The sequence below is a fragment of the Oncorhynchus tshawytscha genome, unplaced genomic scaffold, assembly GCF_018296145.1.
Source record: "Oncorhynchus tshawytscha isolate Ot180627B unplaced genomic scaffold, Otsh_v2.0 Un_contig_8799_pilon_pilon, whole genome shotgun sequence".
Lineage (NCBI taxonomy): Eukaryota > Metazoa > Chordata > Actinopteri > Salmoniformes > Salmonidae > Oncorhynchus > Oncorhynchus tshawytscha.
The window spans coordinates 345,562-368,953 of record NW_024609746.1 but is presented as its reverse complement, the minus strand read 5'-3'; the positions used below and the strand labels follow the sequence as shown (position 1 = coordinate 368,953).

Here is a 23,392-nt window from a genome sequence, read left to right as displayed (position 1 = left end):
GTGATGTGTGGGAGGAAGGACTGCCGCTGTATCTGTATGGGCATTATTACACCTAGTCAGTCAGAAAAGATCGAATCAAATCACATTTTATTTGTCACACGCTTTGTAAACAACAGTGAAATGCTTACTTTATGGGCCCTTCCCAACAATGCAGAGAGAAAAATACTAAATGAATAGACCCCTGCCTCCACAGTGCCCCTGCTGAGACAAAGCCACACTACTCCACAAAATAATTTTCCAGAAAGTATCATAATTAACCAGTGTAATTTCTCTTTATTATTATTCCCACATAGTGTAGTATTTGACCAGAGCTACTGTATGTAGAAAAGTAATTACTTGAGTAGGGTGTCATTTGAGATGTGCCCCTTGGCACCACTATGCCACCTTCACATGATGTGTTCGCAGACCATAGAGGGCACACAATGGATATGGATGCAATAAGTATATGCTCGAGGTGGTTGTCTTTTCTGATCAATGAATATTAAAATTACATATTTGTTCAATTATCTTGATTTTTTTTTTTTTCATTTTTTATATCAGTACTGTTAACAGTGGCGGATTCAGGTATAGGCGACATGGGCGGCATCTTGCCGGGGGGCAGTAAGGGGCGCCCGGAAAACAAAAACTTGTTATGGGGCACCCAGACATTTTTTTTTTATTGCTCATATGCACATTACGTCAATTATATAATTTCACCGTGTGGGACTGTGGGTCAATTAAACTTGTTGGAGCGGGTGCCCTGATTCTAGTTTGTGAGCTAGGAAGGCTACTGCCTGGGAAGGTTTCCCACTCAGAAGTATGAGATGGGGAGGGGGGCGGGGTTAGGATGCCCTCAGGTCTCCCCACTGGAAGCCTGAGGTAGGGGAGCGGGGGAATCTATCAAATAGCGCACTTCTAACTTTGTACAGTACTAATGCAATTAGTAAAATCAGTCGCACTACGAAAGGCTACCAAATGAACCACAATTCATTCATAATACTGTGAATATATAGTTTCACAGATATATTGTTGCGAAATCGTTAAGAATAATATAAAACCAATCCAAATTTATGCTATTAGAATTTGTCTATTCTTCCAGTGATCGTAGCTGAAGCAGAGAGGAGCTTACCTGAGGTCCACCTTGTCACAGGAAATCCTTAGTGGCCTTGCTGTCATCCGTATTAACCATGCAATTGCTGGGCAAAATTCTTATGATGATGTAATTGATGACATTCCATTAAGGAAGGCAAGAAAGGTCAAGGTGTAGATGGCAGTTGTGCAATTTAGTTTGTGTGTTTCTTGTTTGAAGTGCAATAGTGTAATAATCAGGTTCTCTTCTTTATAAGTGTGTTATTCTATTTGTGCATTTGTTTGTTATAGGATTCGTGCAATTTAGTTTTATTTGTGTTTTTTGTTAACAATGGTGTAATAGTGTAATAATTCGATTCTATTTTTTATTTGTATTTATATACTACAATTTGTTTCTATTTGTCTTTGTTACTTATTTTTGTATATTTTGTATATATTTTATATTTATATAGTTTTAAATGTTACGATTATTTATTGTTGTTCCAAATGTCTGAATAAAAATGACAGTTGGTGCAGAATGGTGCTTCTTTTTTTTTTTTGCGCTGAAGCGGGGTTCACCCAGGGAGCTATACAAGCTAGAACCGTCACTGACTGTTAACGTAAATAATTATCTTTCATTGATGTCACCTCTAATGGAATAATAATTTATTGAGAGGGACAACCTGACGTCAAACCACATTCGTTTTCTCAGCAAACGCAAAATCCCAGGTATGTTTGACTCATCAGCCTTGCCGTAGTTTGGAGTCCGGAAACGTCACGAACTGGAAACGAAAAAAGTTTTTCAACAAGAGTAAGCAACTCAATATTAATCTTTCGTTTTATCATCGCTAATTATTTGTGAATAGCTTTAATGATTTGAAGTAGTTTTACTGTGATGTCTCTGGAATTGTGGGAGATGTCATCACTTATTCAACCTTACGCCGCGTAACTAGGTAGCCATTGTTGTGCTATGTGGCATTCTTGTCCTATTGACAGCAGCACCTAGCAAGCTAGCTAACTGGCTCTAATCTTCTGTCAATAGCAACAGTGTCCGTGTTTTTTTGCTTGTCATCCAGCCAACATATGACAGCTAAATTAGGATGATTGTTGTGTTTATGACAATACATGTACACATTTTTTACATTCCCAAAATATGTTCTCCTTTCACAGTGGCTGAATAGCCTATTTCATCTGGATCTCATCCATAATGTTGCCTAAATTCAAGTGTCCCAGTCCACTACAAAACCTACACAAGCTTGCTACTGTCAGTGTTATGTCTGATCATTGAATCATGAGTCCCCCCAGTTGAATGTTCAGGAGGATCTGTTACTGCCTCAGCCACTGTCTCTACACAGCCATGTCACGCCTGGAGCCGGAGGAGGAGAGCGGGCCTGGGCACGAGACCAGCAGGGAGGTGGACATGTGGTCGTCAGTGCGTTGCCTTGGTTACCTGTCCAGTTTCAACCTGATGGTGGCGGTATGCCTGGGCCTGTATGTGCGCTGGGAGAAGACAGACGAGCCCATGATCCTTGTTATCTTCATCCTGGGTCTCTTCGTCCTGGGCATCGCCAGCATCCTTTACTACTACTTCTCCATGGAGTCAGCCAGTCTCAGCCTCTTCCACCTGTGGTTTGGCTTCCTTCTGGGCCTCCTGTGCTTCCTCAATAGTCCCTCGCTGGAGGAGAATGTGAAGGAGCAAGCTACTAACTACCTGCTGCTGGCTAGTGTGGCTTTGAGGACGGTGTGGGCCTTAACTGATAGGATAATGGGCTGCGTTCACTATAAACCCACCCTGCTGTTGTCCGAGGAGCTACTAGAACTCCTGGGCTTTGGAATTGCCAGCACCACCATGCTGATGCACAAATCTATTGCCCTCATTGCCCTAGTGGTGGCGCTGGGGGCTATGATTGTGAGCCTACGTGTTAAATCCCTCCTAGCCCTGCCCAACTTGGCCTGCTTTGCCCTGGTCACCTCCCTGCTGTTCTTCAAGGCCGTGGGGATAACCACCAATCCCTTCGCCCTGGGCTGCTACCTGGGCCGTCTGATATGTGACCCCCTCTTGGACGTCTACTTCAGCAGCCTGGGGGACACCGAGCGCTGGCTGCCCCTGCTTTCCTGGGGACGTGTCTGGCGTCGACTCTCCCTGCTCCCTCTAGGGCTTGTGGAGATAGCCTTCTTCGTCCTAGCCGCTCTAAAGATGAGCCATCTAGAACTGTGGTACCTGGTGATCCCTGGATTCTGTGTGTTTGGCCTGTTTTGGACAGTCTGCCATGTGGTGCTGCTGATCACACTATGGGGCTTCCACACCAAGCTGAGTGAATGTCAGAAGACGCGCTCGATCCAGCAGTCAGACACACGCAGCCTGGACCGGGTCATGGCCTCGCGGGGGATGAGACACTTCTGCCTGATCTCTGAACGCCTAGTCTTCTTCAGCCTGGTGTCCACAGCCATACTGGCAGCTGTGTCCTGGCAGGTAAGATGCTACATAGTGGTAAATGGTGAATTGGCAGGGTAATACAGTGCCTTGCAAAAGTATTCATCCCCCTTGGTGTTTTTCATATTTTGATGCATTACAACCTGTAATTTAAATGGATTTTAATTTAATGTAATGGAAATACACAAAATAGCCCAAATTGGTGAAGTGAAATGAAAAAAATAACTTGTTTCAAAAAATTCTTAAAAATAAAAAACAGAAAAGTGATGTTTGCATATGAATTCACTCCCTTTACTATGAAGCCCTTAAATAAGATATGGTGCAACCAATTACCTTCAGAAGTCACATAATTAGTTAAAGTCCACTTGTGTGCAATCTAAGTGTCACATGATCTGTCACATGATCTCAGTATATACAGTGAGGGAAAAAATATTTGATCCCCTGCTGATTTTGTATGTTTGGCCACTGACAAAGAAATGATCAGTCTATAATTGTAATGGTAGGTTTATTTAAACAGTGAGAGACAGAATAACAACAAAATAATCCAGAAAAACGCATGTCAAAAATGTTATAAATTGATTTGCATTTTAATGAGGGAAATAAGTATTTGACCCCTCTACAAAACATGACTTAGTGGCAAAACCCTTGTTGGCAATCACAGAGGTCAGACGTTTCTTGTAGTTGGCCACCAGGTTTGCACACATCTCAGGAGGGATTTTGTCCCACACCTCTTTGCAGATCTTCTCCAAGTCATTAAGGTTTTGAGGCTGACGTTTGGCAACTCGAACCTTCAGCTCCCTCCACAGATTTTCTGTGGGATTAAGGTCTGGAGACTGGCTAGGCCACTCCAGGACCTTAATGTGCTTCTTCTTGAGCCACTCCTTTGTTGCCTTCGCTGTGTGTTTTGGGTCATTGTCATGCTGGAATACCCATCCACGACCCATTTTCAATTCCCTGGCTGAGGGAAGGAGGTTCTCACCCAAGATTTGACGGTACATGGCCCCGTCCATCGTCCCCTTTGATGCGGTGAAGTTGTCCTGTCCCCTTAGCAGAAAAATACCTCCAAAGCATAATGTTTCCACCTCCATGTTTGACGGTGGGGATGGTGTTCTTGGGGTCATAGGCAGCATTCCTCCTCCCCCAAACACGGCGAGTTGAGTTGATGCCAAAGAGCTCCATTTTGGTCTCATCTGACCACAACACTTTCACCCAGTTGTCCTCTGAATCATTCAGATGTTCATTGGCAAACTTCAGACGGGCATGTATATGTGTTTTCTTGAGTAGGGGGACCTTGCGGGCGCCGCAGGATATTTTCTTGGTGACTATGATCCCAGATCATTGACAAGATCCTCCCGTGTAGTTATGAGCTGATTCCTCACCGTTCTCATGATCATTGCAACTCCACGAGGTGAGGTCTTGCATGTAGCCCCAGGCTGAGGGAGATTGACAGTTCTTTTGTGTTTCTTCCATTTGCGAATAATCGCACCAACTGTTGTCACATTCTCACCAAGCCATTTGGCGATGGTCTTGTAGCCCATTCCAACCTTGTGTAGGTCTACAATCTTGTCCCTGACATCCTTGGAGAGCTCTTTGATCTTGGCCATGGTGGAGAGTTTGGAATCTGATTGATTGCTTCTGTGGACAGGTGTCTTTTATACAGGTAACAAGCAGAGATTAGGAGCACTCCCTTTAAGGGGGGTGAATACTTTCGCATATTACCTGTATAAAAGACACCTGGGAGCCAGAAATCTTTCTGATTGAGAGGGGGTCAAATACTTATTTCCCTCATTAAAATGCAAATCCATTTTTGACATGCGTTTTTTTGTTTTGTTATTCTGTCTCTCACTGTTCAAATAAACCTACCATTAAAATTATAGACAGATTATTTCTTTGTCAGTGGGCAAACATACAAAATCAGCAGGGGATCAAATACTTTTTTCCCTCACTGTATACACCTTTTCTGAAAGGCTTCAGAGTCTGCAACACCACTAAGCAAGGGGCACCAACAAGCAAGCGGCACCATGAAGGCCAAGGAGCTTTCCAAACAGGTCAGGGACAAAGTTGTGGAGAAGTACAGATCAGGGTTTGGTTATAAAACAAATCTGAAACTTTGAACATCCCACAGAGCACCATTAAATCCATTATTTAAAAAAAATTGAAAGAATATGGCACCACAACAAACCTGTCAAGAGAGGGCCGCCCACCAACACTCACGGGCCAGGCAAGGAGGGCATTAATCAGAGAGGCAACAAAGAGACCAAAGATAGCCCTGAAGGAGCTGCAAAGCTCAACAGTGGAGATTTGAATATCTGTCCATAGGACCACTAAGCTGTACACCACAGAGCTGGGATTTACGGAAGAGTGGCCAGAAAAAAGCCATTGCTGAAAGAAAAAAAAATAAGCAAACACATTTGGTGTTCACCAAAAGGCATGTGGAAGACTCCCCAAACATATGGAAGAAGGTACTCTGGTCAGATGAGACAAAAATTTAGCTTTTTGGCCATCATGGAAACGCTATGTCTGGCGCAAACACAACACCTCATCACCCTGAGAATAACATCCCCACAGTGAAGCATGGTGGTGGCAGCATCATGCTTTGGGGACTCAAGTGGTTTAAGGGGAAACATGTAAATGTCTTGGAATGGCCTAGTCAAAGCCCAGACCTCAATCCAATTGAGAATATGTGGTATGATTTAATGATTGCTGTACACCAGCGGACCCCATCCATCTTGAAGGAGCTGGAGAATGGTCTTGAAGAATGGTCAAAAATCCCAGTGGCTAGATGTACCAAGCTTATAGAGACATACCCCAATAGACTTGCAGCTGTAATTTGCTGCAAAAGGTGGCTCTACAAAGTATTGGCTTTGGGGGTTGAATAGTTATACACCCTCAAGTTTTCTGTTTTTTTGTCTTATTTCTTGTTTGTTTCACAAGAAAACATATTTTGCAACTTCAAAGTGGTCGGAATGTTGTTTAAATCAAATGATACAAACTATCTATTTTAATTCCAGTTTGTAAGGCAACAAAATATGAAAAATGTGAAGGGGGTGAACACTTTCGCAAGCCACTGTATATGTTAAACTAATATGTTAAACTAATGAATGAAAAGATGGATTGATAAATCAGTTAGTTTATTGATCAGCTTGATTGATCTGAGCTTTTCATTTATTTGGGCTTTTCCTCATTGAGAGGATTTTAATTATCTTATTAGACAGACCTGACCATGATAGCTGCATAGCCTAGTAACAAAGCAAGACGAGTGGCATCATCAACATTGAAACATCAAGCGTCACGTCATAAGCCCCAGAGACTGACGTTTGCTAGAGGCCTGGCATGCATTCACAAGACAGTCCCAAGCCGGAGAGGAGAGCTGCTTCTGCTCTCAACCATGACCAAGTTAATTAGCACTTTAATATGCCTATCTCCTTACATAAAGAGCCATACATTATTTAGCTTTACTCGGTAATCTGCTATTAACATAACAGGCTACACTGTAGCAACTATTTGCCACATCATATAAGATCTCCAGCCATCTTATACTACTGTACCTGTAAACTTCCAGTTATTGTGTTAATGCTAGGCAAGTAGCATCATCATTGGCTTGCAAAAAAAAAAAAAAATCCTTAATACTGCACGCAGAGACATTAACATGCTATCCATGAGTTTGTCTGGGTAGGTAGAAAACAAATTGTTAGAATCTCGCTATATCCCTTTAAGCTATGACCCACCATTTATTTTAATCATGAGCAAAAGCTGTTGGTTTTCTATCTAAAGTTGCAATGGGTCCATTTAAAGGCCCTGTGCAGTCAAAAATGTGATTTCCCCCCCTGTGTTTTATATATTTCCACACTATGAGGTTGGAATAATACTGCGAAATTGTGAAAATGATAATGCCCTTTTAGTGCCCTCAGACGAACCATCAGAGACAAAGCTTCACTTCAGGATTAAGATTGAATCCTACTACACTGGCTCTGATGCTTGTCGAATGTGGCAGGGCTTGAAAACTATTACAGACTACAAAGGGAAACCCAGAAACAAGCTGCCTAGTGACGCGAGCCTATCGGACGAGCGAAATGCCTTTTATGCTCGCTTCGAGGCAAGCAACACTGAAGCATGCATGAGAGCACCAGTAGTTCCAGATGACTGTGATAATACTCGCTGTAGCCGATGTGAGCAAGACCTTTTAAACAGGTCAACATTCACAAAGCCGCTGGGCCAGAAGGATTACCATGACGTGTATTCAAAGCATGCCTAAACGAACTGGCAAGTGTCTTCACTGACATTTTCAACCTCTCCCTGACCGAGTCTGTAACCTACATGTTGAAAGCAGACCACCATAGTCCCCGTGCCCAAGAAAACAAAGGTAACCTGCCTAAGTGATTACCGCCCCATAGCACTCATGTCGGTAGCCATGAAGTGCTTTGAAAGGCTGGTCATGGCTCACATCAACATCATCATCCCAGATACCCTAGACCCACTCCAATTTGCATACCGGCCCAACAGTTCCACAGATGACGCAATCTCTATCGCACTCCACACTGCCCTTTCCCATTTGGACAAAAGGAACGCCTATATGGGAATGCTGGTCATTGACTACAGCTCAGTGTTCAACACCATAGTGCCCACAAAGCTCATCAGTAAGCTAAGGACCCTGGGACTAAACACCTCCCTCTGCAACTGGATCCTGGACTTCGTGACGGGCCACACCCAGGTGGTAAGGGTAGGCAACAACAGGTCTGCCACGCTGATCCTCAACACTGGGGTCCCTCAGGGGTGTGTGCTTAGTCCCCTCCTGTACTCCCTGTTCACCCACGACTGCGTGGCCAAACACGACTCCAACACCATCATTAAGTTTGCTGATGACACAACAGTGGTAGGCCTGATCACCGACAACGATGAGACCTGGCAGTGTGGTGTCAGGACAACAACCTCTCCCTCAATGTGATCAAGACAAAGGAGCTGATCGTGGACTATAGGAAATGGCGGGCTGAACAGGCCCCCTTTAACATCGAGGGGGCTGTAGTGGAGCGGGTCGAGAGGTTCAAGTTCCATGGTGTTCACATCACCAACGAACTGTTGTGGTCCAAACAAACCAAGACAGTCGTAAAGAGGGCACGACAACACCTTTCCCCCCTCTAGAAGACTGAAAGGATTTCACATGGGTCCCCAGATCCTCAAAAAGTTATACAGCTGCACCATCAAGAGCATCCTTACCAGTTGCATCACCGCCTGGCATGGCAGCTGCTCGGCATCTGACCATAAGGCGCTACAGAGGGTAGTGCGTACGGCCCAGTACACCACTGGGGTCAAGCTTCCTGCCTTCCAGGACCTATATACTAGGCAGTGTCAGAGGAAAGCCCCAAAAATTGTCTTAGACTGTTTTCTCTGCTACCGCACGGCAAGCTGCTACTCGCTGTTTATTATCTATGCATAGTCATTCCCACCCTACCTACATATACATATTACCTCAACTAACCTGTACCCCTGCACATTGACTCGGTACCGGTACCCCCCTTTTATATAGCCTCGTTATTGTTACTTTTTAATAATTTTTTACTTTAGTTTATTTGGTAAATATTTTCTTAACTCTTTCTTGAACTGCACTGTTGGTTAAGGACTTGAAAGTAAGTATTTCACAGTAAGGACTACACCTGTTGTATTTGGCACATGTGACAAATAAAGTTTGACTTGAAAAGGCCGCCTGAAATTTCTGCCTGTTTTGGTGGGATGGAGATTTGGCCTGACTGTTGACATCAGACGGTAAATTAGTAAATAGACTAATAAGAAACCGTTCCAAATCTCTCAGCTAATTTCAATTTTCCCCTCCCTACTCAGACCACTCCCAGACAATCCGAGCAAAATTCTTGCTTGAGAAATTGCTCTTGGCGAAGAAGCTTTTTTGTCCCTGTTATTTTTGACCATTTTTAATTTAAATCAATCAAGGTACTTAATTGTTACTCAGAAATGATTTGATATTGGGATCGAAACGACCTTTAATAAGTACAAGCGACCTGTAAAATGTATAAAAGGCTGTGGCAATACGAGCAGGAACCGCAGCATCTAGTGGACAACACCTGGTACTCTCACACTAATTTATGGGGAAAAAAAGCTTCATACGCTTCATAATACTTGTCAAACATAGAGAACTGATACTGTATATTGGCGGTTGGAGTGAGCTTGGTTTGGGTGGGGTACATGGGTGGCTTTTGCCGATTTTATTTGGATTCCTCACCTCTTAGTATTTTTAAGTAGTTTGGTCCAAATCAGATGTTGGGTATTATATTTAATTAATATTACATGAATCCTATGATTGAAATCGCCAATTTGGATGCAATCAATTAGCTTAATTGCTCAGAGTTCAAATAGTCTTTTCAACAAAATAATGTTTGCAAGAATGCGACAGAAACTATTTCAACAACAATCGGAGATGGTGGGTGTCATGGCTTGCTGAAATGGAACTACCCTTAAAGAGATTCTCCTGTACCTTTTTCTATACTTTTTAGCCGGTTGTTCTGAAAATATTACTCACGAGCCAAAAGTGGTCTCCAAAAATGGTGTACTACGTCACATATGTGCAGCTATGTGCACCACGTAATTACTCTCTCTCTCTCTCTCCCTCTCGCTCTCTCTCTCTGCTGTGTCCACTGAGTCGTTGGGCCCGCACTGCAACCTCTTTGGATAACGATGGGCAGGCGTCTTGCTAGCTGTCACTCAAATACGAGGGGAGGAAGCGTATTGGCTAGAACTCTAATTGCTAGGAGTCTGGCCCATGTGGGGGGGGTGTAGGGAAAATGGCGCAGCGCAGCTTCAAAAAAGCAGTCACATTCAAACTAGGGATTTCGTGGCTAATTAAGGTGGCAGTAATTCTGCCAATAGAGGATGCATGTATGAACTACACATTGTCACATCCAGCCCAAAGTAGGAGGTTAAATATTTATATTTCTTAGTCACCAAAGTACTGTAGCATTTCTTTAAGCAATAATACTCACCCACCCACACACTCAACATAGTAAAATATACAATTCAGTGTCCGTGTTACCAAACATGTAGGCCTAGCTATAGCCTTGAATTATTTTTCTTTAATATAGGCCTGCTCTACAATAAAAGGGCTTGAAGGCTGGGATGGCATAAGAGCTTCAGTGTTGCTATGTCAAATCAGGACTGAGGAGATGATGATGGACCAGCTGTGAGGCCTTGGGCAGTCGGAGCTGAATTTAACAAGAGGTCTGCTGCCTCCATCCAAAACTGACGAGCTAATAATGAAGCAGGGAGCTCTGAAGTGATGTGGTAACCTTGCTGGTGCCTCGCTAATTGGACAAGTCAGATTGAGGAAAGAGTTAATAAGGATTTTAATTGCAAATGTGAATGTAACACAAGTGTAATTGAGGAAACACAAGGCTACATGGAAATCGTCATGGCAACGTCATAAAATAATTTAGATGCCTATTGTTTCTGTGTAATTTATGTTTATTTACTGAATTTTAACAGCTTGGTGAATTTGTATAACAGAGTCCATTGGGTAGGCCTATAGATGTGGCCTTGGAATTCACTTAGACTATCTTTGAAAAAGCTTCATTCTCACTCATTCCCACAGCTTCACTTGAGTGTCTTTGAAGGGTGTTTTGAGCTGAAGCCTTGTGATGGAATTGTTTTATGTCTGTATCTAAATAGCTAAAATCTTGTTTCAAAACATTTTTTAAAAATCACATGAATTGCTCTCTTGTGTTGCAGCCCTCAAATGGTGTGTTCATGAGTGTGTTCCTGGTGGTCCTCCCTCTGGAGTCTCTGGCCCACGGGCTCTTCCATGAGTTGGGCAGCTGCCTGGGGGGCACATGTGTGGGCTACGCTCTCGTCGTCCCTACCAGCTACAGCAGGTCCGTACACACGCACATATAAAGACTACGTAGACACATGTACACTGAACTCACACACACCAGGGTCTCCGTTAGCCGGTAATAGCCAGCTTTTGGCAAAAACAAATACATTTGCAAATACATGCTTATCGGTCTATAAGTTAATGTGCAAAATTTTGTGGAATTAAATTGTCGCGTGTGTATCTTCGTTAGTCGTTATGTTTATCACACGCGCACAGCATACCGATACAGAGCATATGAGCGGAAAATTTGTCACACAGCGAGAGGTCGACAGCGAGAGGTCGACCGATCATAACAATTGGTAATCTGTATTTTTGGATGCTGATTATGGCCGATTACATTGCATTCCACGAGGAAACTGCGTGGCAGGCTGACCACCTGTTACGCGAGTGCAGCAATGAGCCAAGGTAAGTTGCTAGCTAGCATTAAACTTATCTTATAAAAAGCAATCAATCTTCACATAATCACTAGTTAACTACACATGGTTGATGATATCACTAGGTTAACTAGCTTGTCCTGCTTTGCATGTAATCAATGCGGTGCCTGTTAATTTTGTCATCGAATCACAGCCTACTTCACCAAACGAGGGATGATTTAACAAAAGCGCATTCGCGAAAAAAGCACAATCGTTGCACGAATGTACCTAACCATGAACATCAATGCCTTTCTTAAAATCAATACACAGAAGTATATTTTTTTGAACCTGCATATTTAGTTAAAATAAATTCATGTTAGCAGGCAATATTAACTAGGGAAATTGTGCCACTTCTCTTGCGTTCATTGCACACAGAGTCAGGGTATATGCAACAGTTTGGGCCGCCTGGCTCGTTGCAAAATAATTTGCCAGAATTTTACATAAATATGACATAACATTGAAGGTTGTGCAATGTAACAGCAATATTTAGACTTAGGGTTGCCACCCGTTCGATAAAATACAGAACCTTTCCGTATTTCACTGAAAGAGTAAAGTTTCCAGATTTGACCATTTTAAATGACCAAAGGCTCGTATTTCTGTGCTTATTATATTATAATTAAGTCTATGATTTGATATTTGATAGAGTCTCACCGCAGTCTGACTGAGCGGTGGTAAGCGTCAGCAGGCTCGTAAGCATTCATTCAAACTTTACTGCGTTTGCCAGCAGCTCATAGCAATGCTTGAGTCACAGAGCTGTTTAAGCCTATCAACTCCTGAGATTAGGCTGGCATTACTAAAGTGCCTATTAGAACATCCAATAGTCAAAGGTATATGAAATACAAATGGTATAGAGAAAAATAGTCGACCCGCCATAATTCCTATAATAACTACAACCTAAAACTTCTTAACTGGGAATATTGAAGAACTGGGAGTATTGAACCACCAGCTTTCATGTGTTCTCATGTTCTGAGTGTAACAGTATAGCTTCCGTCCCTCTCCTCGCTCCAACCTGGGCTCCTCTGCACACATCAACCACAGTCACTCACGAAGCATCGTTACCCATCGCGCCACAAAAGCCGCGGCCCTTGCAGAGCAAGGGGAACCACTACTTCAAGGTCTCAGAACGAATGATGTCACCGATCAAAACACTATTAGCGCGCACCACCGCTAACCATTTCACATCGGTCACATGAGCAAGGAACTTAAACGTTAGCTTTTTTACATGGCACATATTGCACTTTTACTTTCTTTGTGTTTTTGCATTATTTATACCAAATTGAGCATGTTTCATTATTTATTTGAGACTAAGTAGATGTTATTTATGTATTATATTAAGTTACAAATTAAAGTGTTCATTCAGTATTGCTGTAATTGTCATTATTACAAATATATAAAAATTGTCAGATTAATCGGTATCGGCTTGTTTTGGTCGGTATTGTTGAAAAATCATAGTCGGTCAACCTCTACACACAGCGCGAGAACTGCTGTTACAGCTTCTCAAACAGCTCATTTGTTGCTGCTGGAGTGAAACTTGCTTTTATAAGCCCAATCATTGCGTACCAATTCTAAATGCAATTGCATATTAAACTGTTTTGATGGCCACGATTAAAATTGAAGCAGGCTTCCCATTCGTAATTGAAGCACGCTTCTCATTCGCCATTCAAGTGCATATAGGCAACGGTATAGGCAGGCTTCAGCATGTCACACACCACTTTGCAATGAGCTGGAGCAGTATGCATTTTGAAAACATGTATTTAACTGTTTGAAACCTTTTACTTCATATTATGAGGCATGTAGCCTATTTATCTCATGTTCTATTGGTTTTCAAGTCTACTTTCTTTCATTGTCCAGTAACCAAATGCACAATCCTAAGCTGTGTTCGATACCAACCATACTATTTTTGATGTGAGTATAAAGTATGGATATAGTTAGTATGCCAAAAGTTCAGATGTCGTACTAAATTCGCAGAAATACAAAGTATACGAGCAGTGTACACTATTTCCGTGCTTTTAGGGACCATGATGCAATTCTTCAGAAAATGGGTGTGGCTTCACAACGTTTTCACATTTGAAGAAAATGTCGGAAAAAATGCAGCCAAAGTCCGACGAGAGCGGATACAAATTCATTGCTTCATTGCTTTTCTTAACATTATGACAAATGTTAAGAAAATGTTGAGCAATGTAATAAAGTCATGTCTTTTCAAGTAAGTTACGTTGGCTGACAATTTGTTAACTACGCTATCCTTATAAAGAGCATAGCATTACAGCAGTATGTTAGCTAGTTGGCTACTAATACATCGAACTTGCCAGGCTGTATTTTAACTATCTGATATCTTACTAACTATTTTCTATCTAACTATTCACATCATTCTTAGCTAAGTGGTATAGTCATTGTGTGTTTCAATGGACATGGTTAATTCAGGCTATCTACTCCGATTTCAGAACACTCTCGTCTGAGTGTGCCAGAGTGCAGAATAACTGATGAATTTAAGAACACTCAACACCCGTTTAAAATGGGCAGTAAACGTTGGCCAAAAAAAAGTGTCATTAAATTGTTTCCAGTCACCAACGCTCTGGATTACATGAAAACAGCCTAACCACCTCTGCTAGGGCAAGTAAAATGGTTAGAGTGAGGTGTTCTCTCATTTGTGGTTGGAAGTAGCTAGCCAACATCATCAGTCAGTTAGCTTGGGTGCTTGACTGCACACTCGGATCAACACTCGGATCAACCCTACTCCTCAGTGTCCAGTGTGCGCTCTGAACGTTCCGAGGGTGAAACACTCTGAATTTATGAACGGACAATCTGACAACACTCTGAATTTACGAATGCCCAGAGCACACTCTTTCACTCCAGATAGAATTTGCAAACACACCCGAAATCGTAAGATGTCTAGCTGGTCATTTTTTATGCTAACAAACTAGCAAGAGGTTGCATAGCAACAGCATCAACTTCTGGTAGACAGGCAAAGCACTAGTACGCTCAACTGAAACGATACCGTTCATTTACAGTATACTAAAATGAACTAATAGTATGTAGTATATACTCATGAACTGTATAGTATACAGAATGTTCGTATGGGTATTGGAACACAGCTCTAGTCATATTAGCAACCCATGCTAGTTCTTGAATCTTTAGATCTCCCCTCTTTCCATATTTCTAACAGATATTTGTATCTCTGTCACATGTAACCGCTTGCATGTGCAGTTTGCATTTGACAACTGTATTTTTCCGCTAATTGCATTACGGAACAACCATATCTGTGTAGCTTACTGCCTTGTGTGCTTTGCTAAGCTTATACTGTGAAGAAATAATAGTTTATCAACATTTTAAGCTAAACGTTCTGATCTGTTGCATCAGACTCATTGCTTTTAAATTTGTTACATTTTTTTTATGTAGCCGAGGCCTACTAGTTGTATGAATTTGGGATCTATCATCTCATAACTGTCCCAGGGTCTGTTTGGAATAGGCTATTTCTTTCTCGCATTGAACGACAAGCTGACCATAAGAATAGGTCAACTTTTCGACTATGGGGGATATTGCATTGACGTAGGTTAGTGATTTTGCTGTTCGTTACTCGTCTTGTTGGCTGATGAAAAGTGAATGTGGCAGTTATTCTTATATCTTAAAAGTGCGCATTGGAATTCGGTAAGAAGGATGCTGTTGTGTCCTCGAGTTGCATGTTCTGTGACGACAAATAATCTAAATGTGATTTTTGTCAGTGGGCGGACGCCCTAATCAGGTTATGCGCCCAATGCATATGGGTCCGGTAAATTTCTCAAATGTTTGTTAAATTAAAGTACTGCCGATCAAAAGTCAAGACGCCACATTTTCCTAATGGAAACTCTGACACGCGTACACAGACCTCACACGCACAGACACACATTTACTTTATTCTTCTCCACAATCATTACTTCCCTGCACCCAAGTAAAAAAAAAAAAAATAATTAAATCTTATCTTTACAGCATCCAGAGGGACAGACCATAATTTCAATTCCCTCACTGGACAAACCAAGTGGAAAAATATCCCAATAAACATGGCCCTAATGTTTCCCCCCTTAGGCTGCTCTCTCCCTGGCATACTAAGTGGCTGTGGATGGAAAATGTGTTTAAGACCAGGCAGGGCCACGCTCTGTCCAAAATGGCACCCTATCCCTTTGACTAGGACCCATAGTGCACTACTTTTGACTAAAACCCTATGTAGGGAATAGGGTGCCATTTCAGACTCTGCCTCTGATGTAAAAAGGGCTTTATAAATAAATGCGATTGATTTGATTGATCTCTGTGCTAGGGCAGTTAGCACTTAGCAGTAGCTAGCTCTGTGGTGATTCGGATGCAGGCCCATACATCTGCTCTGTATGCCAGGGCTCTGGATGTAGGGCCCAGCGGGAAACCAGAGAGAATGTTGAGAATATAGCAGTGTATTATCTACTGTTTGATGGGTTCAGATCATGTTTTTACAATGGTGAGTGGCCCCTTGGGAAGATGAGGAGGAGAAGAAGGGAACGGTGAGGGACAGAGAACAAAGGAGAGAAAATCAGACAGGGACAAAGTGAGAGAGGGTGCAGGGGAGAGGGAGAGAGAGAGAAAGGCTTTTAGAGAGGGAGGGAAGGAGATAGCAGGAGACTAATATGTTCCCATCTTTGTATAGATAAGGCCAGGTAAGTGAAACAAATCTGTCACGTCAGCCTCTAACAGCCACGTTATCCACTGTCCCCAGGCATCTCAATACAACTACTCAGTCAAAATCTACTCATTATTTAAACAGAACTCTCTCCAATCTATCCAGCCCAAAGTCTCTCTCAAGATCATAATAACTCTGCTTTAAGATGAGATGCTTTGAGTTATGTAGCTGTCTCTATGATTTGAATGGAGAAAGTCGTGAGTAATGCCAGGGACAGAGATACAGAGTGAGTGGGGCTATGTTGAGTGACGGAGACTGGGGCAGCCTTGACTCCTGCCCTCATGCCTGGTGCTGTGGGATGGAGAGAAAGAGGTGTGCCGGATCAAACGGGTGGCTCAGTTTTAACCTCCGAATCTTGTTGTTGGGTCAGGACTCATCTCCATCGTTATTCTCGCTCATCTTAGCCTTACTCACACACACAGACATGCACATGCACACACACACAAATTCATATTATCTCATATTCCATCTCTACTGTACTGCTAGTGCCTTCACCTCTCTTTCACCTCTATTCCTTTTCATTCTCTACATTCTCCTCGTCTTCCTCTTTTCAATTACGCTCTCTGTCTCCACTTGCCATTCTCTCCTCATATTCATTCTCGTTCTCTCCTTTCCTCCACCTATCCTCTCATCCTCTCCTTTCCCTCCACAGCCCAGACGGCCAGCCCACCCTCCTACCTCCGGACCAGGTGCAGGAGCTGAACGTGCGCTCCACGGGCATGTTGAACAGCGTGCAGCACCTCTTCTCCCACCACATGATTGAAACGTTTGGCTGTGACTACTCCACCAGCGGGGTGACTTTGGAGGCCCTGCAGGCCAAACTCAAGGCCTTCCTGGAGCTTCGCACGGCCGACGGGCCCCGCCATGATACATACGTGGTGTTCTACAGCGGGCATACGCAGCGCACCGGGGCCTGGGCACTGGCAGGTGAGGGTCACCATAGCTTACAGAGGCTGGCTGGCTGGCTGAAAACCAGCAGACAAGCTTCTTGCCTATCTCTGTCTCTCATCGTCTATCAGTGTTTATTTTACACCTACTTATTTCCAGACTAGATCAAACATGAAAAAAAAACAAATACAGGATAAAATTAAGGTTATATGTTTGAATAGAACATGATGATAAGTGTAGAATAGTATATTTTTGTTTTTGACAAACATTTAAACGTTTTTCATTCGTTTTTGAGAAATGTCTAGAACAACAACAACAGCAGTAGTTAGAACAAGCACACAATATTTAGTAGTCTGCCAGATACAGTGTGTGCCTGTACTTTTCATTAATCCATGGCGACTTAGTAGAAATGAAGAGTCCAACATTTTCCCAGTGTGATAACTGAAGTTTGTCTTCAGTGGCTGCCGACACACGCCCACGCTTTATCACTGCATGGTGCAAGACAAGCTCAGTGACAATTAAACATGACTTGACCATTAATGTACTCCCACTCGTAACTTTTCCTTTTCAACATGAACCCAGACAACTTTTACCTTTTGTCTTTAATGTCCATTACTTACTCACCACCTACCTTAACCACCTACCTTAACCACCTACCTTAACCACCTACCTTAATCACCTACCTTAATCAAATACATGCAGACAGTCGTCGTGGCTCATCGGGCAAGTCAGCTGTAATAAGTGTAGTTAATTAGTATTATTATTAACCCATTAACCAATTATTATGTCATGGACTAAGGAAGGAATATATTTGTATCATACTGTACATTCTAAGCTACGATTACAGTAACCTTTGTTATCAAACTAGCTACTAAACTCCTAACATTCGGGGTCAATAAAAAAAAACACTTGTATGTATTGTTTTCCTAAAGATACAGATCTGACTACAGACCAACTCAGTCTTCTAGTAATATGTGTCAAAACATCAACGTGGCCACAGTACATCACACCACTGCTCCCAAATTCTACTTGAAGCATCATTGTGTCGCGACCACACAGTATCACTCCTCCTAACCAGTCCCTTTCTGAGCAGCTCCCAAACTGTAAAGAAATATCTTGGCACCATCTACGGGCACCTCTTAATCTTCCTGCCATGGAGCCCACTGCCGTATTAATCCTCATGAAGGATACTGCGTGTCATACCCCGTGTCACAGTGTTTGAGCAGTGGAGGCTGAGTGGAAAACAACCCAGGCCCTGGCTGGCGTTGGAGCTTTACAGAACGGACTGAGAAGAGCGGGGGGTGTGTCTCTGGCACTCACACTCAATCACACAGGCTACTCACGTGCACATATACACACTCGTACTCCGCTCACGTTTCTGCCACAGAGGAAGGGTGCACAAACAGAGAGCAGTCCCTATAACTCAAGATTTAGGTGCCTTAGACTAGGGATAGGCCATACAGGTGTGTAGTTGTAGACGGTACACAGAATAACCATAGAGAGGATTGGACCGATAACTTGACTATTCACATGTTCCTTTTGTTTACATTGTGCCTGTTCTGATATAGAACATATCAGCTGTTCACAAATGGTTGTTCCTTGTTTGTCCCAGCCTAAGACTAGGGTTGTGGGTATTACAATGTTTTATTTCTCTCTCTACCAGGAGGAGAGACTCTGCGTCTGGAGCAGCTGCTGGAGTGGTGGAAGGAGAAGAACAGCGGCTTCACCTCCCGTCTCATCCTGGTCCTGGACACAGAGAACTCCATGCCCTGGGTAAAGGAGGTCCGCAGGACGGAGGGAGTCTACTTGGCCGTGCAAGGGGCCAGGCTCGCCCCCGCTGGCGACATCGAAGGCAGGGTCGCCCCCCGCCTTGGGGACTTCACCTCGGAGTGGGTGGAGTTCAACTGCAACCCGGACAGCACCACCCAGTGGTCGGAGAAGGACAGGGCGGTGGCGGCGGCCTACGGCGTGTCGAAACACTGGAGCGACTACACGCTCCATCTTCCCACAGGGAGCGACGTGGCTGAGCACTGGAAGACCCACTTCCCCCAGGCTACCTATCCTCTGGTGCACCTATCCAACTGGTGCTGTGGGCTCAACCTCCTCTGGCTGTGTGGTGTGTGTCTGAGGTGCTTCAGGCGACTCAAACTGGGCTGGTTCCCTCCCAATATACTAGACACGGGACAGGGCATCAAACTGGTCCACTCATAGACTGACTGAGCTGTCTGTCTGCCTGGGAGATCACTTGCCTGACCACTCACCCTGAATTGAATTCCTCTGCTCTATCAATCGCTACCTACTTTAAGTCTGAAGCTGTCATCCTAGAAGTTGACTTCAAAACAAATTCATCAGTGATTGGTTAGATTTATTATAGACGATCCAATCAGAAAATCAAAGTTGATAACGTCATCGGGTAGTCCGGCTCTGGCCCAACCCATCTGTTTCTGGGGCCAATCAGATTGGTCAGATTGTGTTCGCGTTCTAGAAATCGTCAGGGGGGGAGGCAAATCCAGACTCATCGTGGTGAAAAAACATCAGTTGGACGGAGCAATGTGGATGGGTAGCCAGGCAAGGAGACCACAATGGAGTTTCAGCAGGTAGCCTAGCGGTTAAGAGGGTTGGGCCAGTAACCGAAAGGTCGTTGGTTCAAATCCCCGAGCCGACTAGGTGAACAATCTTGTCGATGTGGCCTTGAGCAAGGCACTTAACCCTAATTGCTCATGTAAGTTGGTCTGGATAAGAGCGTCTGCTAAGTGGCTAAAATGTAAATGTGTTAACCTATGATCTATGGTAAGTTATGTGTAGACAATCACCAATAGAATATGTGGTAAAGTACAGTCACCACAATAGGCCTGCTTTCTATGGTAAAGCTATAGACAATCACCGCAATCAGTCTTATTGCCATAGACTTCAACCATGCTAGTGTGGGCCTTGTATCTAAATGGTACAAGTAGACAATCTCCACAATATTCTGTGTATCTATGGTTTACTGACATCCACCCTATGTGCCTTGTGTTACTTTGTGAATTGAACTTTCTCGGGATATTGTGCTTTATTTTGAAAGTGTAATATATAATTATTTCATAAGTGTTTTTTTCTGGGAAGATTTTTGTAAATTGTTTGTCATGTTTATTTCCCCTTTTGAAACTGATACTATACAGATTTTACCATTAAAATGTCTAGCCAAAGATTTTGGGACAATTTTCAAGAGTTGTGTCTTGCCTTGCATTTGGTGTTGGTTTCTGTTGACTGACTATTTAAAATGATGAGACGAAAGCCTTATTTTAGCACCCAATTCTGTTCCATTAGATGGTGTGATTAATTCATTGATTCGTTTTTTTAAACATTCATTGTATAAATGTGCTGCATCAGTGTGAGTAGGAGGAGGGAGTGTTGACAATTGGTCAGCCTGACAGGATCCATATAGCTGCAGGGATATACAGTACACAGCTCCCTGCCTGGCGCCACTTTACTGCAGTTGTTTTGGAGTCAAATCCACCCTTAAAACAATGACTCACCACATGTAGCCTATCATTGAATCACTGTGCCCTCATTGGTTGCGATGGTCATGGTGACCCATATTGGCCAACCTTTCTGCTTCATTTGGTGCTCTCTCTCGCTCTTTCGCTGCGATGCTGCCTTTATGATACACTGTGATGTTTATGCTAAAAAGGTCCAATTGTATTATTCTACATATAAATGAAAGCTGAGCTTTTTGTCTCGCTATGTCTTTGATGTCCTGATAAGAACCGATGTGATGCCTTATCTCAGATTATGCTGGAATAATAAAGTGAATATGTAAAACGTTGATCACATATCTATTGAAAGTAATTGCCTTTTGTAAAAAGCCTGTGCAGCTGCGCAACATTCTGGTATTTACCTGGGTATTGAAATGGGAAGTTTACCTCAGAGATGAAAAAAGTGTCGGTTTAGTTTGGAAAGCATGTTCAATGGGTTAAATTGGGCCCAGTCGCCTCTACATAATTGCTTGTCTCTTAGTTGTGGTTTGATAGGATGTGTAGAGGGAGAGAGGAAAAATAAAAAGCAAGAGTGGGAAAGATGAATCATGAAATGGGGCATGAGAGAGGACATGACCCAGAGGTGTCCCTAGCCATCCGTTCCATTTCCAGACATTAAAACAACATGGTTTACAGACATTGAGCAAATACAGGGCCTTGGTGTAGATATGTTATTGTTGGCAGCAAATATTGGGTTTGGGAACGTAGAAGTCCGGACAGATGTTGTAGGAATAATTGTCCTGTGCTGCTGTAAAAAGCTGTCAGTTCTCTCTCTCTCTCTCATTGGGGAGTCTAGCTGGACACACAGCTTTCGCTTCAGCTTAGTCGCCCTTTCCTCAACATGTTTGGTGGAAATTCAACACCAGGGACATCTTAAGTCAATATTAAATGAATCACTCTTTAACACGTACAAAGTACAAGTCTGCCACAAGCTCCGTCAGGGTGGTCCCCTCGGCCCTCTTATATACCGCTACCCAAAAAACCTACATAGGCATGGTTCATAGGGTTGGTTCTTGCAGGTGACTGGCTGTTATCGCTCGTTGCTCAGATTCTCTAGAAACTATCTTAACTTCCAGATCATATTCTGGGCATTCTGCCCATAGGTCTGTAGAGGAGGTCACAGTCACCTGCACGAACCAAGAGGGAGTGAGAGAAGATGCATACTGTGTACAATTCAAGGCTATGTCTTCAGAACATAAAATGTTCCCTTGCAATGTCTCCCAAGGTAGAGCTGCTTTTCGATGGTCACACTTGATGCGTTTTATTGGTTTCATAGAGCAGGTCAGTGAACCGCGGCATGGTGCCTGGAAGATACTATTAGACTAGAGAGAGGAAGGGATGAAACAATGTTGATAAGTTTTGGGATGAATAGAGAGAACTCCAGTGTCAGCTTTGCTGCTTTCATACAGGCCTGCATCCTCATACAGGCCTGGTCTCTGTCTTGTCTTTCTATTGGCCAGGGCTGAAATAGACTGCTGTTATTGGGTAAGGTCAGTGATTCATGTATACAGGAGGAATCATTTATTGGAATGTTAGATTCAAGGCTGGATTAATCTCCTAAACTGGATTCGGGAATAAAAGAGCCAGTCTCTCTCTCTCTCTGCAGCCCACATCAGTGGTCTCTCTTTCGCTTGCTTGCTCTTCACTCTCTCTGCAGCCCACATCAATGTGCTGTGAGTCAGAGCCTGCCACTCACTCACACACTGACAGTAGGACTACCCAGCATGCTTCAATCAGCAGCTGTGCTTCATCTGTACTGAGTGGGCAATTTGGGCCCGTCAGAAAATGTTTCCCTAGTATAGGAAAAATTATGTGCGTGAGTGTTATCCAGACTGTATTTGAGCATTACTTAGCTGTTTATCGTGCTTTTGTAACCATGAATTAAGTCACTTGAAAGAAGTGTGCTTGAAAGAACTGAAACATTGACATAGCCCACAGTAGGAGGTCATGGGTAGAAAATCTTCTCGAGATCTTATTTCACTGCTAGACAACACACCGATATGAAATTATTCACTGTCTTCATTTAACCATGTCTCCACAATAAGGCAAGCACACATTATTCCTAGTCTCATTCATTGTTTCCAAGCCTTTGTATTGTTGCAATATGAACCATCATGCTCATTCCACTCTTTCCTATTCAGAGGTATGGTCTATTCTCCTGTGTGTCCTTCAGGCCTTTTTAAGTGAGCTGCTCACAGTCATTCAGCATCTGCTCGTTGCGAGGGAAATCTACTGTAGATGTATGAATACAGAATTCCTCTCTTCTCTTCTCTCTGGCTGTAAATGGGCCTGACCAGCTGCTGGTGTAATGGGATGAGATTATTGATTCATTCGATGCAGGACCGCTCCAACTTTCCCACCCAAAAAAGACAGTTGATATTGCTGTGACATTGAAATGTCAGAGGCATTATCTCTAATCACAAGAGGTGAGGATGCGTTTAGTGGCCACTTAACCACTGAACGCTTTCCTCTCCACATTATTATTTTATTTTATAGGTGGCTGCCAAATTCAAAACCTTCCATCCAGCTCACTTG

General features: G+C 43.1%; 1 protein-coding gene across 1 annotated transcript; it reads left to right on the top strand.

Moving 5' to 3' along the window:
- Positions 1-1,752: 1,752 nt before the first annotated feature.
- LOC112214377 (transmembrane protein 168-A) lies at positions 1,753-21,147 on the top strand. The gene is made up of 5 exons (XM_024373060.2): positions 1,753-1,858; positions 2,218-3,520; positions 11,213-11,355; positions 17,104-17,378; positions 19,003-21,147. The coding sequence occupies exons 2-5, from the start codon at positions 2,357-2,359 to the stop codon at positions 19,548-19,550; spliced, it is 2,130 nt and encodes a 709-aa protein (XP_024228828.1). The 5' UTR covers positions 1,753-1,858; positions 2,218-2,356; the 3' UTR covers positions 19,551-21,147.
- Positions 21,148-23,392: the final 2,245 nt, after the last annotated feature.

Bases quoted from the DNA above. Each gene is read 5' to 3' on its own strand.
- LOC112214377 (XM_024373060.2), top strand. From the start codon at position 2,357: ATGTTCAGGAGGATCTGTTACTGCCTCAGCCACTGTCTCTACACAGCC. The intron at 11,356-17,103 runs GTCCGTACACAC...TTCCCTCCACAG, and splicing joins GTCCCTACCAGCTACAGCAG to CCCAGACGGCCAGCCCACCC. The intron at 17,379-19,002 runs GTGAGGGTCACC...TCTCTCTACCAG, and splicing joins CGGGGCCTGGGCACTGGCAG to GAGGAGAGACTCTGCGTCTG.